The sequence below is a fragment of the Podarcis erhardii genome (genome assembly GCF_964252035.2).
Source record: "Podarcis erhardii genome assembly, chromosome: 5".
NCBI classification, from domain to species: domain Eukaryota; kingdom Metazoa; phylum Chordata; class Lepidosauria; order Squamata; family Lacertidae; genus Podarcis; species Podarcis erhardii.
This window is the reverse complement of record NC_138509.1, coordinates 94527820-94542370: the sequence shown is the minus strand read 5'-3', so window position 1 is coordinate 94542370 and position 14551 is coordinate 94527820. Positions and strand designations below refer to the sequence as shown.

The following is a 14551-nucleotide window of genomic DNA, read 5'->3' as shown; positions in this document are numbered from 1 at the left end:
CAGTATATAAATGGATAAAATAGCCAGCTAACAAAATAATAGATTGAATGCCCCCCGACTTCCCTCCAGTTCTCTACAGGTTCTTTCAGTTGTTAGTCTGATGTCAGGAATTTTCTTTACTTCCTAGAACGAGAAGAGATTCCTTCTTTTCCTGTTAGTGTCACTTCTGTCAACCAAGAAAAGCAGAACTGTCATGATGGTAAGTCTTACAGCAGTTTGGCGGGTGTGAAGGATCTGGAGAGGCTGCATTAAGCCAGGTGCTTTAATAGATTTAGGGTGCCTAAATCTATCAAGCACACACCACAAACTTAGGTTTGTGCAATTAAAGTGGATTAAAGGGCTCTGTCACCCTAGTGCAACAAATCCACTTTTTAAAAAGCAAGTTTTTATGCAGTTTGGAAAGTGGAGAAATGCATTGAAAAGTGTGGGATGAACTAAGGCCTAACAGGAAGATATATAAATGCTTCACAAGCAACTCAGGACAAATACAAGACAAGTACTCCTTGTCATATAACTGTTATGCTTAGAAATCAGAAAAACCAGATATAATTTAATCTCCAGGAGAGAAAGGATGAACGCTTGATCAATACATCATCTTCAAGAGCCCACAAACTCAACCCCTATTTATTTATAACATTTATCTCCCACCTTCCCTTCTAGGAGCTCTAGGCAGCACACAGAGTTTTTCCATTCCCTATTTCAGCCTCACAGCAATCCTGTGGGGTAGGTTAGGCTGAGAGAAAGTGACTGGCCCAAGGTCACTCCGCGGGCTTCGTGGCTGAGGACTTGAACCCTGATCTCCCAAGTCCTAGTCCAACATTCTAACCACTGCACCACATTGGCAAAATCAAGTTCCACAGCACTAAAAGTTGGGTTTTGTGCTCTGTGTACTTTTGCTTTCCTTCTGTAACTTATTTTGCTTTTGTTAAATGGAGAGAATAAAGAGCTTTGCTGTGCAGGGCACTGTAGCATCAACTGGGAGATCCTAAGCAAATGGCATTAAGATGCAGCCCTGCCAATAAATCTGTAGCTACCATAGCCAGCCCTGTGGAAGTAAAGCTGTGTGGTCTCAATCAGTGAAGGCTAGTCTGTTAGAACAATTGGGGCACTGCCAACCTCAGCCTGCCCTCAACCAGTCCCCACCTGCCTGACTTCTGACTTACAGTCTAGAGCACTGGCTGTCAACTTCCTCCTTCGAGTTAGTGTTGCCTTTATGAAACTCAGAGGAGGATTTGGACAAACCTAGAATCGGCTGGCTTTGCCTGGCATTGGCCCTGGCTCCACATTCTCTCAGTCCCCGTGCCTTCCACCCCCACCAGTCCCCATGGGCACCACTGGTCTCCATCGCTGTTTGCTATTTTGCAGCTCCTAACCAGTTGCTTCCTTTCTGGTCTAGGTGTCGATTCCAGTTCCTCTCCTGTCTCTGTGGGCTCCCAGAAATCAATGGAGAACTTTGTGGGGTCCAGGTGAGTCTTCCAAGCCTGAGAGATGCAATAGGCTACTTTGCAGGAAGGTCGTTCTTTTGACCAGCTATTCTGAGAGTGTTCGCAATGTCATGCAACACCAATCAAAATCCTTAAGAGTTTATCATCTTTTTTAGGATCAACAGAAAACTCACTGCAGGTATTCTCTACAAGTTCCCAGCTGAGTTAGCTCTGGAAACTCTCCCTTATCGTCTAAAAGACATCTGAAGGCAGCCCTGTTCAGGGAAGTTTTTAATATGTGACATTTTAGTGTATTTTTTATCTCTGTTGGAAGCCGCCCAGAGTGGCTGGGGAAACCCAGCCAGATGGGCGGGGTACAAATAATAAATTATTATTATTATTATTATTATTATTAAAATATTAGCACCATCTACATACTAGGTGCTGTACAAAATACGTAACTGAGAAAGACCCAGTCCAGAGCATTTTGTGGTCTTCGTTAAGGTGGAAAGAGCAGGGAAGGATCAGGACAGAAGACACAGTTGCTTCCACTACTAGATCTCTGTGGAGCAACGGAGATGCTGAAGCTCTGTTTTCTATGAGTAATGTTGTTGTCTTCCACCCAGCATTTGGGATTTTACAACACATTTTGAAGCCTGTTAAAGCCTGCAAGCACTTGTGTGAGATAATCCTTCCTAGAGAGGAAAACCACACCCTCCAACCCACCCTGTACCTGCTAATATAAACATGCTTGAGCACCTCCATTATATATAGAGCCCCAAGCAGGAGGGTAGAAGGCCCCACCTAAAAGGAGAGTTTTGTACTCTGCTTCAGTTAACCTGACATGGGCTAGAGGAAGCTGGCCTGCAGTCCATCTTTCTCAGTGCATGCAGGATCCAGTCTTATCAGGGTTAAGAGCCATTGAGAACTACCCCTATGAATGGAGGCAGTATACCAGATGCTGGGGAACAGGGTTGTTTTCATGCTTTGCTTGGCCCATCCAGCTTTGCTTGGCCACTGTAAGAAACAGAAGGCTGCACTATAAGAGCCCCTAGCCTGATCGAACAAACTGGTGACATCACATGACATTTCACCTGGGTGACTTTGGTCTCTGCAGATTCAGCATCAGCCGGCGACGGGGTCAGGGCCTGGCACTGCGTCCCCAGTGTCTGACCCCTGAAAGCGAACTCTCCTCTTGTGACAGTGCCATTCAGGACTATCTCCCACTGGTAAGCCTCTCTTCCCCTCTCCATTTCCACTGCCTAGATCACTGCAGCATCATTTTATCCCACATTGGTTGCCCATCTTATGTGATTTCTGCTGGACTTTTAATTATATTTATAAGGTTTCTTCCCCGCCCTTCACTATAAGGCCCCAGGGCAGGTTTCAACAGTTTAATATGCAATTATATAACAGATAAAATCATTGCTATTATAGAACAAATAAGACTGTTCTGAATGAACCAGAAGAGTATATAGTTCCCAACTACAATTCCCATCGCCCTCAGCCAGCAGTGTGTATGATCAGGGATGATGGGAGTTGTAGTCCAGCAGTATCTGGAGGGCTAAAGGTTCCCTAGCCCTGGCACAACCCATAAAAATCTCTGCTGCACAAGCCTTCTCAAATCAAGGGGAGTTGCAAAACAGCTTTGAACTTGCACAGAAGCACTTCCCACTGAACTGTTAAGGGACTCAGAAGGTTGGCTTAAATGCACACCCAACTTCTCCCTTGTAACAGGTGCGGCTGCAGCAGGCCCCCGGCATGTTCCAGCTGACCGAGTGTTTCTCGGAGGTCGTTCAGATCCCACTGGACCGCTTGCGCCGGGCCTCTCCCTATGCCTCCCACCGTGCCAGCCTCAGCCCTGCCTCCAGCACCTCCCCTTGGGCACTCATAGCCAAGGCCAGCCCAAGGCTAACAGCAAACCAGCCTTCCCCGGATGGCAGTGAAGTAGTTGGAATGAGCAAGGAGGGAGTGGTGGAGCCAGGATCGCCACACTCACACAGCACCTGCTCAGATGTGCTGAGTGCTGCCGTGTGGGCACAGGCAGACAGCGGGCGTGGCTCTGAGACCGACGCCTGCGACCATTCGCCGGATGCCTCTGAAGTGAGCATCAGCCTGCAGGAGATGTGCCCAGATGCAGAGGAAGGGGACCTGGAGAGCATGAGCTGGGCCACAGCTGTGGCTTTGGCCTGGCTGGAGCACCGCTGTGCCGGGTTCTTTGTGGAGTGGGAGTTGCTGGCAGCCAAGGCTGATTCCTGGCTGCGGGCACAGCAGCTGCCAGAAGGTGTGGATGTCGCCGCTCTCAAAGGGGCAGCACGTCAACTCTTCCTGCTGCTCCGCCACTGGGATGAGAACATCAAGCTGAACATGCTGTGTTACAACCCAAACAACGTGTGAAGGAGTAGTGAGCAGACGAGGCTGTTGGTTGCGGGTGCCAATAAAAAGACGCGATAAGAGTCTAGAGCAGCAGCGTGTTCTTTCATTGCCCAGGTCTTTGGGTGACTCTGTGTCCACACCAGCAATGCTTTTTCCAGATACCTCCACAATTACTGACACTTGAGTTGCTATAGAGAGCCAGGGCTGGTCTCTTGATTACCCTCATCTATTGGGTTGGCCTGATTACCGTTATGTCCAAAAAAGGGAAGAGAGATGTCCCCCACAGGGAGTGTATTGCAAGCCTGTTTTGCACAGCCTTGACTCCTGAAATGAGTGGGAAAGGCTCTCCTTCCACCACAGCAGAAAATTAGCTTATTCCCAGTAAAAAGCAACACTCTAGGGTTGTATCCGAGGAAGTCATCCCACTGGTGCGCAGATTTCCACTTGCAGAACCAAACTTCCCCTCCCTCTCCTGTCTCTGCCCACCCCTTGCCTGCTAATTTGCTCAGGAAAGTTGGGGAAAATCTACAGAACAGCTTTAGTGGGTGCATGGGGGGAGCAGAGGGAGGGGCAGTTCCATTGTGCAAGCGGAAGTCCTTGCACTAATGAGACGGTGTTGGATACAACCTTAAGTCCACCTGTTCTCAAGTGTTATCCACATTTAAAAGGCCAAGAAGCTTGCTTTAAAAGCAAATGAAGTGCAGCCACGAGACAAAAGTCAAAATACAGAGGCAAGAGGCCTCACGCCAAGCCCTGGCTAATTTTATTTAAGCTGTTCCACATTACCACCAGCAGGTATGCAGATTGTACTCTTTCCCATCCACACACCACCACCCCTCTGGGCTAGGAGGCAGTGCCTACACTTGAGCAAGAGGTCCTCCCCGGAGGGAATGGAAGTGGTCCATCAGCATCTGACCCAGAGCAACATCCATGCCTGGACCATCTTGTTCATGCTCTCACTGTGGGAAGCTCCTCTTGTGCAGTTTTCACTCGGCCTTTTTCAAAGGCTGTTTCTTTACTTCCTGGGGGGTCATGGAGGGCTCTGTCCCACACCACAGCTGCAGAAGGATGATGGCATGGCAAACATGGAGGGCGGCGGAGCTGTAAACTGTTGACGGGTACGTGTTCCAAGAAAGCTCAATCAAACCTAGAATGAGCACCCTGAAGGGAGAGGAAAAAACAAATAGGACATTGTTCAAGAAGTCACATAAGGCTGTCATAGCAGGAGGAGTGGGTTTTTCTCCTTCCCTCACTTTTACTCTTAAAAACTGTTTGTTTGTTTGTTTGTTTGTTTGTTTGTTTGTTTGTTTGTTTATTACGTTTCTATCCCGTCTTTCCTCCCAAAGGAGCCCAGGGCAGCGAACGAGATAAAACAATACAAAACATATTTAAAACTATTCCAGCACAGATGCAGACTCGGAAAGAGCTCAACTTAAAAGGCTCGTTGAAAGAGGAAGGTCTTCAGTAGGCGCCATAAAAACAACAACAGAGATGTTACCCAATATTCAAGGGGAAGGCATTCCAAAGGGTAGGTGCCACAATGCTAAAAGCCCAATTCAGCTATTGTGCATAACAGACCCGATAAGAGGCTATTTGTGGGAGGCCCTCATCTGCAGAGCACAGTGATCAATTGTGTATGTAAGAAATGAGATGATCTTTCAGGTATCCTGGTACCACGATGTAAAGGCTTTCTACACCAGAACCAGGATCTTGAACTTAGCACTTGCTTCTTTGCCACCCCCCACCCTGCCCTCAGTTCTGCTTCAGCAAAGGTACTCCTAGATCCATGTATGCCACTGGAGTCCCAGGTAACCTCAGTGACTAACAGCACCTTTTATCAGCTTCATCTGGCGAGACAGCTATGACTATTGTGATCCAGGCATCAGGAACTCTCAAGACGGGATTACTGTGGTGCACTCTATGTGAGGCTTCTCTTGAGCAATCCAGAAACTGCAGCTAGGTTACAATAATGCAGCTAGGCTGTTGGCTGGGGCATCCCACCAACAGTATATAACACCTCTGCTAAGAAACTGCACTTGGCTGCCAATATGTTATGTGGCTCAGTTAAAAGTTTCGCTTCTAGCATTTAAAGTGATACAAGTTAGGGCTAGGACATTTGAGAAACATGCTCCTCTCTGGCAATTGCATTATTCTTACAGGGCATCATTAAGAGTTCTGTATGCCCCAGAAGTACACCTGATATCATTAAATATACCAGGCCTTTAATGCTGCAGCTCCAGCCTTCTGGAACCGGCATCAAACTGAAATATAGGTAGCTATTGAAAACTTTCTTTTTAAGACAGCCTTCTCTGAAGTGTGACTTGGCCATTTTATAACGCATACCGACTTTGGATAATTCAATGATTTCAAAGTTTGTTTTTCGGATTTGTGTACATATTCTGCATTCTGCTTTGGAAAATATTGATTAGGAAACTGTTTATAAATTCTTAAACCAAACAGATGTGCCAATAAAGAGTTCTGAACCTCCCCTAAATATACAGGCCTTTTTATAAAACGTTTTGATTAGAATCCTACATGAATTATGTTACAGTGGCACCTGCATCAAGGTTTTCATAAGTGGAGGTGGAAAGCTGAACTCCCTGCTTCACCCCTAATCCATCAAAATTCTGCAGCAAGCTGAGCTATTTTTTAAAATGTCTTTATTCCAGAAACCCGTGACATCTTCTCTCTTCATCCAGATTTTTGTGTGTGTGTCTAACATGTGCAAATTATTTGAAATGAAATTTTACAGCACATTGCTTAACTCCCACTAGCCCCGCCCCCTTACTGGTTTTGATGTTCTCTTTGTGATCCTGACTTCAGCCACATCCACAACATACATTTGAAGTGGTACAAGAGTGCTTCAAATGTATGGTGCAGATATGGCCTTTGTTTCAAAGATTCGTCATCTAACTGCTTTGGGGGAGAAAAGGTGACCCTACAAATACCCCAATAAATAAATGGTTGCATTCAAATGTCCCCCACCCCCGAGTGAAATGTGAGTTCTGGGTGCAACCCAAAGTTCTGTAATCATGACCAAGTGAGCACGTGCTGGAATCACAGGCATGTATGCTGTAAATTCTGTAAAACTGCAATGCAGTTCCTACACATTACATGGATCTGACTGCACAGAGAAAATAGGCACATGGGTGACATGACCCTGCGTCCCCTTGACTCGTCTCCCTTCCCCGCCCCCTGCCAGTACGCACTTTAGCAGATGAGCAAGCTTCTTGGGAGGTGTGCACCAGAGCAAGTAGGGCAGAGTGTGGAAATACCAGACGTAGAACTGGTAGTGCAAGGAGCGGCTGAAGCAAACGCCGATGAAGTTGGAAGTGAAGAGAGCAAAGACTACCTGTGGCCTTTGGTTAAGGGAAGGTTGCAATGCGCAAAGTTGAAAGTTGAAATCCACTGCAGCTCTGGAATGGAGGAGCATCAAGAATGTGGAAGCTCGCCTCTTTCCATGCCCTTTTATAAATTAAAGGTAAAGGTAAAGGACCCCTGACAGTTAAGTCCAGTTCCAAACAACTCTGGGGTTGCGGCGCTCATCTTGCTTTACTGGCCGAGGGAGCTGACGTTTGTCCGTGGACAGTTTTTCCGGGTCATGTGGCCAGCATGACTAAGCTGCTTCTGGCAAAACCAGAACAGCACACAGAAATGCCGTTTACCTTCCCGCTGGAGCGATACCCATTTATCTACTTACACTTTGATGTGTTTTTGAACTGCTAGGTTGGCAGGAGCTGGGACTGAAAAATGGGAGCTCACCCCATCGCAGGGATTCGAACCGCTGACCTTCCGATCAGCAAGCCCTAGGCTCAGTGGTTTAGACCACAGCGCCACCCGCGTCCCACCCTTTTATAAATTACTATTCATTAAACTTTTATACCCCCCTCCATTGGAGGATCATGGAGCAATTTACAATATTAAAAACACAAACATACATACCATAATGAAAACTATACCACCACCACCCTGCAGTTAATTGTTTAATTATCCAAAGGCCTAGGAGAAGAGGGAAGTTTTTACCTGGGGCCTAAAGATAAGTAACTTCGGTGCCAAGCAAGCTTCGCCAGGGAGAGCATTCCACAAGTGGGGGCCCACCACAGAAAAGGGCCGTTCTTGTACCATCACACAAACCATCTACCATGTGGCAAACCATCCCCACCACTCTGGCAAAAGGATATGATTGGCTGAGAGGGGCTGCGGAGGGTTCTTCCTCTCAGCTGGATCCTTCAGCAGTGACACGATGCTTTCATCACACCTGCAGTTTGGGGGCAGGGTGGGGGTTAGAGGAGAGAAGCATATGTTGTAATCCATAAGAAAGTGGAACCCTTCCTGCTGGAAGTGTAAACTCTTATTCAGGGCAGTTTAGCATAATCTCTTCTTAATCCATGAGACAGGTTAGGCTGAGAGTGACAGAGCAGATCTCCAATTAGGCAGTTTCTCTCTTAAAACTAGGTGCCGGGGCAAAAAACAGACAACAGCTGCTGCTTTCCACACCCTATATATAAGATGCCTGCAAGCATCTGCTCACCCCGTTGGAAACAGGATCCTAGGACATGTGGACCTCTGCTGAGATCAGGTGGGGCTGTTCTTAAGACTAAGCTTCAATGGGTGAGTAGGGATTTGAACCCAGAACTTGCCCCAGCTTTCACATTCTGTGCACCACATGATACTGACTTTCAGTGCAAGTGGTTTCTGCACCCTTGCACTGAACTGAAGCAGAATCCTGCAAAGGCTGATTTAGTGTGGGTTGTGTATGTGCCCCCAAAGTCCCATTTTCTCTCTTGCTTTGTATCAGGCCAGTGCTGGAGAATTAGAAGCTCGCTCCTTGACAAGCTATAACAACAACAAAATCTCTTTCTCTCTGAGAGCCCATAAATTGTGAGCCTGATTCTCCCAGATTTGAGTTTCACACGTACTTGCCCCCTGAGCACAGTGATAATGCCAACTTCTCACCTGTGCCACCTCTTCAGTGCAAAGAGCCCCAGGGCAGCTAAATGGGCGGCCAGCAATGCCAGGTGGAATGTCCGGTGCTGGAAAACCTCTTCTGGCAAGAATCGCCAGTTTACTGTCCACTTGAAGAGGAACTGTCGGCCCAGATCAAAGGAACGGGACATGTACCCAACAGGGTTCACCACCAGGAAGGGCAACCCCAAAACAACCTGCAAGAAACAACTGTGCCTTAAAATTCTCCCACAAAGAACATGAATGCAACTTTTTGACATTCCAAGAGCAGCAAATTATGGAAGCTAAGTTCACTGCAATTCTTCAGGCTGCCAGCTTCACTTGTAGGTATCTGTCTCTCTTGGAAGACAATGAAGGTGTGCGCCTGAGGGGGTGAAGTAAAACGGGAAAGACATGTTTGGTTGCAGCTGCAGCAGATGAGCCCGTGTCACTGCTGATTGATATTACCACCTAAGCCAGAAATCAGGTTCGGGTTCTGCTAATACAACTCTGTGTTCCAAAATTAGAGACATGTCGTGTTACATCATAGGCTCTGCTGCACATTCATCCAGGAAGTGCTTTATTATTTTTAGCAAAATGCTGGAGCATCAGGTACACAAGCTACTAGTTACTTCTGCTGCTTTAAACCTACAAAACTCATGATGCAATGTAGCTGTGAGGAAGTCATGCAGGTGTGAAAATACTGCTTGGCCCATCCCCCCCATTTCTGCTTCCCTTCTTCCTTTATCTATGGGGTCCTCTTGCTGCAGTTCAGCTTCTTTCCCGGCATCAGTTCCAAAAGACCTGCTGCATTTATTTTGGGCAGCCTCCTCTTAATGGCTGCTGGACAGTAATTGAACCTCATGTGCACCTAGCGATGAGGTTTCCCTTGCCAAAAAAGCTATCTGCGAGCTTGGCCAACATTAACTGCCTTCTCTAATGTTTGCTTGAGGGGAAACTTACTTGTCTGCATCCTTCATAAATTGTATTTCTCCCTTCCATTTAAGAAATAAAACACCAGGGGAAACACCCACTATTTGCTTTGTGCAATTGAGCGTTATGCACCGAGTATTGTGTAACCGCTCACATGCACTGAACTCATGGAATGATGTGCAACCACACAAAACAAATTCACAAATACAAGGACAAGGAGAGGATGGGCCAGAAAATGCTAGAGATGGAGCAGGGTGATATGGAAATATATATATTTGGACAGGAGTCTCACCATGATCACTGGAAGCCTCATCCATACATTCTTTGTTTCTGCCTGCATATTTGCAGAAACAACGAGAGCTGGAAACTTTTTAAAAACTAAAACCTGATGATCCAACGGACAGGATCACAGCTGTGCATATTTTCAAAGTGTTTCACCTTGACTTGGCTCTGCTGTTACTAGGTAGTAACTGAATCAGACAAGTATTGGCCTATGGTCATACCACCCTCAACATGCCTGATCTCCTAAAAGCTAAGCAGGGTCAGGCCTCGTTACTGTTTGGATGGGAGACCCCCTGGGAATACCAGGCACTGTAGACTAAGTGTTGTCTGTTCTGACATGCCGTGTGGCCTTTCCTAGGCCTACCATTCCTTTTGGCTGGAGATACCAGGGGTTGAATCTGGACATGGCAAATCTTCCCATTCCTTACCTGCAGGGCCGCACAGATAGCGAGCTTGGGAATGGCTCCTAGCAGCCCAAAGCGCTGCAGGAGGAGGAAGAGGAGACCCGGTGCAAAGAGCAGGATATTCATCTTCACAGACACTGCCAGGCTGGAGGAGAGAGATAAAAGGTGCCACTGATCCCTGCGGTTAATACAAGGCCCATTCCAGTCCCCATGCACCTTGCTTTTGCCATCTGACATTGACTAAGAACTACAGTAGCAGCAGACTTTCACAGAGAGCAAGAGTCTGTCCTGCTTGCCCACAAGGTTTACAGTTTACACTGAACAGTCAGGACTACAGCAAGATGGCTGATGGGAGTTGTAGTCCAAAACATCTGGAGGGGCTCAGGCTGGCAAAGGCTGTTTTAGATGGACCACAGGAAGCAATGAGCTGGCTCTGAAAGTTCCCACTTTGCAAGCAGAAAAATCAGGTGTGCACGTTATTTGTGCTTCTGCAAGAACCACTCATTTGTTTAAAATACCCTCCCATTGGATGGATTGGCTCCAAAGGGGCTCTCACCTGAAGCAGAAGCAGCCCCAGGACCACTGCTCCTCCAGGAAGAGGTTGACAGCCAGGAAAAGGATCGCCATGGCCACCGGGTCATTGAAGAGGCGCAGGACAAAGATGGAGTGGATGCGATAGGAGGCACAGCACATGAAGAAGAAAACATAGGGCGGGACCTGCAGCAGAGGTGTCAACGAGGAAAATCAAGCCCAATTGCCATTGGGGCGGCTTCAAATGACTTTCTGTATTGTTTTTAACTGTTTTTATTGTATTTTGTGCATCGCCTTGAGAAATGTGTGGAAGGTGAAATAATAGTTGTAATAATAATAACAGACAAGCATTCAGCAGAAAGTGCCTAAGTTTTTCCCTACAACTGCATGCTCAGTTGCTTTTTTTTTCAAATTGTAAGGTCAGGTTCCCAGGATCCTCTTCCTCCTTGTGCAAGAGAGGGAGAACCGCCAAACCGAAAACTTGTAGCTGTGTCCTCTAATTCACAGCATATGAACACGTTTTATATGAACGTCATGAGCATCATTTTAAAAAATCAAAGCAGTTTACAACAAGAATACATGCAAAATAAAGACCACGTAATTTTTTATTATTAAAAAAAACACGAACTAAAGTTTGTCTTAATTGTTTGTATAAGCCTGGCAGCAAATAAAGTTTTCAGCAATCATTTAAAGGTTAATACAGATTTGGAAGCCAGCTGAATATATTTTGGAAGAGCATTTCACAGGGCTTGGCTAATAACACTAAAAGCTTGGCTTTGTGTTGAAATCAAATGAGCCTCACCGACCTGGGGGAAAACCAGTGGTGCTCCTACAGAAGATCTCAGTGGTAGAACTGGAATATGAGGTTGCATTTTTTTACAATGCTGTGTACAGTATCATGAACATGGAAGTCTCAGTCTATATAAAGAGTTCAGCAGTGCAACTCCATAGAATTCCACCTTAACCTGCACCCACCCAAACCTTGCTGTCCTCCTCCTGGCCTTTAATTTTCAGGTCCCACATGTATTGCACAGGAGCACTGTATTTGGATGAGGGCCCATATCTATTGTGTGATAGGAAAAAGAACAGTCTTTAGTGCTCCTTGAGGTGCTGATGGAGCTACTGACCTTACTCGTTCGGCTGTAGATGCGGAAAACGAGCAGCAGTGTGGCAAGGTAAAGGGCAGCAAAAAGATATTGGGCCAGGCGGATGTTGGTGCCATGGCCAGTTGCATAATACAGGCCCAGGAAGATGTAAACAAAGCCAGCAGGATATCTGTAGAGAGAGTGAGTGGGTAAATAGATCAACTACAGAGGAAGGCAAGAGAAACTGCCCTATTGCCGCCCAGACGCCATTTTTAAGAGATGTACCCACCCTACCACTTCTGAAACCCTCATTATAATTGCAAGCTCAGTGTTACTCACACAAGAGGGCCGGTGTCCCCCTTTAGCTGGGTGTAATCCAGAGTCCCATTGACAACACCCTCCACTTCATCCATATAGGCTTTCCAGTCGATCTCTGTATCTTTGGGGAAAGCACAGAAGCTGTACCATCAAATACGAACAGGAGCTCAGTTCCGCTGCTGAAAACGGCCTGGATCTAAAAGAAGGGCTCTAAAATTATCCGAGTCTACAAGAACACATGCAAAGCCATGCCTGGTGGCTGTTCCTCTGTGTAAGGCATTTAGTCATGACCTGTTTTTGAAGGGCTGGGACAGATTTTTATTTAGGCTGGGCTCTAGCAGCCAGGAGAACAAGAATCAAAAACAGTTCTGACACTACACCCTGGCTCAAATGAAGCCCCAGCCCTTCGTCAAAACTACCCCAGACTACACATTGTATGGAACCTTTCATGTAGTCCGGTTAATGACGCCCCACTGTGCATCGTTCAACTACGGAATTCACTGCCACAAGACGTAGCAACAGCTGCCAATTGGGGCAGTTTTGAAAAGGGGGCAGACAAATCTGTGGGCGATGAAGCCAGCAAGGGCTGCTGCTCCTGATGCCTGCACTGCATACTGCCTCCAGCATCTATGGAGACCTGACTCTGACTACCAGTGGAAGGTAGGGGTTTTGGGACACAAGTGAGGGACATGTTGTTGCCCTCACACAACGGTGCCAACTTGAATAACATATGCGGGGGCAGGCAAGCCTTACCCTGCATAATCAATCACACAGCGTGGCACACACACACCACTTGAATGGTAATATTTGGGCGGGGGGGGGGGCAAATGGACCTCAACCCCTAGGAGCTGGCTCCTATGCTCACGTCCTTCCCATGGTCTTCCCACCTGCTTGGCCACTGCAGGGAGACCTTTTGCTTGGCCCAGCCAGCAGGGCTGCTGTTGCCTCCTTAACCCAATCCCACAGGGTTCCCTCTGCCCAGCACGCTAGCCCTCCCATCAGATGTCAAAGAGATAAACAACTACCTGACATTTAGAAGGCAACTTCAGGGAAGTTTTTAATATGTGACATTTTAATGTATTTTAAATTTTTGTTGGAAGCCGCCCAGACTGGCTGGGGAAACCCAGCCAGATGGGCGTGGTATAAATAAATTATTATTGTTGTTATTATTGTTGTTGTTATTATTATTATCAGAAGAGCTGCAGGCGCGAGCTATATTCCTCCCTCCCTCCCTCCCGGAGAGGGTCCTAACCCCACCTAAGCCTTGCCCCTTATCCACACCCCCAATGCCACTCTCCTGACCCCCCCACCCAGGCCCCGTCCCGGACCCCCACTCACATGCCACCCTGTGTATGACCCACTGGTTGACCCCCACTTCGGCCAGGCAGAGGCAGGCGGCCACCAGCGGGGTGTAGTGGGGCTCGAAGAGCACCAGGTGCTTGTCTTGCCAGGCCCGGCGCAGGCTCTGGCGGACGGAGGGCAGCCCGCCCGCAGGCCCCGCGGCCCCCTTCCTCCTCGGAGCGGGACCCGGAGCCATCCTGCCCCGCCGCCCGCCCAGCTCCGGCCACGCTCCCTGCTGCTGCTGCTACGGCTGCTGGCGGCCCGGGCAGGTGGTGCCACCGCGAAACGCGCCCCGCCGCCGCCGCCGCCGCCGCCCGGAGCAGGCAGTTCCGGCGCTCGGAAGGTTCCCTCCTCTTCGCTCTCTTCCTCCTCATTCCCGGTGGCGGCGGAGCATCAGCAGCCTCACGCCACGAAGCCCTGGGAGGCTTCTAAGTTTTTGCTGTCTCCGTTTTGCTTTCCCATTGCATTTATTTTTATTTTTTGGGTGCTGTGATTGCCAAGAGGGTTTTTATTTTATTTTAAAGTTTTGGTGAGCCGCCCTAAGCTGGCACTTCATAGAATCTCAGAACTGCAGAGCTGGAAAGGATCCTCCTAAGTAGTGCAACCCTCCCGTGGACACTTTGTCGGATCCAGCAGGGATCTTCTTGCTTTCTCATGCCCAGAAAATGCAAGATGTGCTTTTTAGGGGGAAACAAAATATTCAAGCATCATGCAGGGCGAAAACGGAATAGGGTTGCCATCCGTTCTGGTATAATGCAGGATCCGCCAGTATTTCAGTTGGATTCAATGCAAGGCAGAGTTTGTCCTATATTTCCACTTCTCTCTCTCTCTGCTAAGTTAGGGATCCTCTCCAAACGCATGTGTGTGAAAGGTCATGTATTTTAAGCTCTGGGTTCAAAGCACAGATCTACAA

The 14551-nt window shown here is 47.7% G+C and overlaps 2 protein-coding genes across 6 annotated transcripts in view; one reads left to right on the top strand and one right to left on the bottom strand.

The window, feature by feature from the left end:
- The window catches only part of VWA5B2 (von Willebrand factor A domain containing 5B2), a 132866-nt gene extending 128976 nt beyond the window's left edge, over nt 1–3890 (top strand). For all 4 annotated transcript variants that reach the window (XM_081862132.1, XM_081862133.1, XM_081862130.1 and 1 more), the window contains exons 20-23: nt 128–199; nt 1397–1466; nt 2542–2653; nt 3162–3890. In XM_081862132.1, coding sequence (XP_081718258.1) covers nt 128–199; nt 1397–1466; nt 2542–2653; nt 3162–3821 — 914 coding nt within the window. In that variant the 3' untranslated portion in view covers nt 3822–3890. The remainder of the gene's footprint in view (nt 1–127; nt 200–1396; nt 1467–2541; nt 2654–3161) is intronic.
- A 628-nt stretch (nt 3891–4518) lies between these two features.
- On the bottom strand, nt 4519–13864 carry ALG3 (ALG3 alpha-1,3- mannosyltransferase). 2 transcript variants are annotated; one of them, XM_081862665.1, is made up of 9 exons: nt 13636–13861; nt 12319–12418; nt 12022–12169; nt 10920–11080; nt 10388–10508; nt 8757–8962; nt 7983–8058; nt 7010–7155; nt 4519–4961 (listed from the first exon to the last, which is right to left on the bottom strand). In XM_081862665.1, the coding sequence occupies exons 1-9, from the start codon at nt 13832–13834 to the stop codon at nt 4787–4789; spliced, it is 1332 nt and encodes a 443-aa protein (XP_081718791.1). In that variant the 5' UTR covers nt 13835–13861; the 3' UTR covers nt 4519–4786. The 2 variants fall into 2 exon arrangements, with proteins under 2 accessions (XP_081718791.1, XP_081718792.1); XM_081862666.1 differs by having other exon boundaries at nt 4788–4961; nt 7010–7152; nt 7982–8058; nt 13636–13864.
- Between the last annotated feature and the right edge of the window lie 687 nt (nt 13865–14551).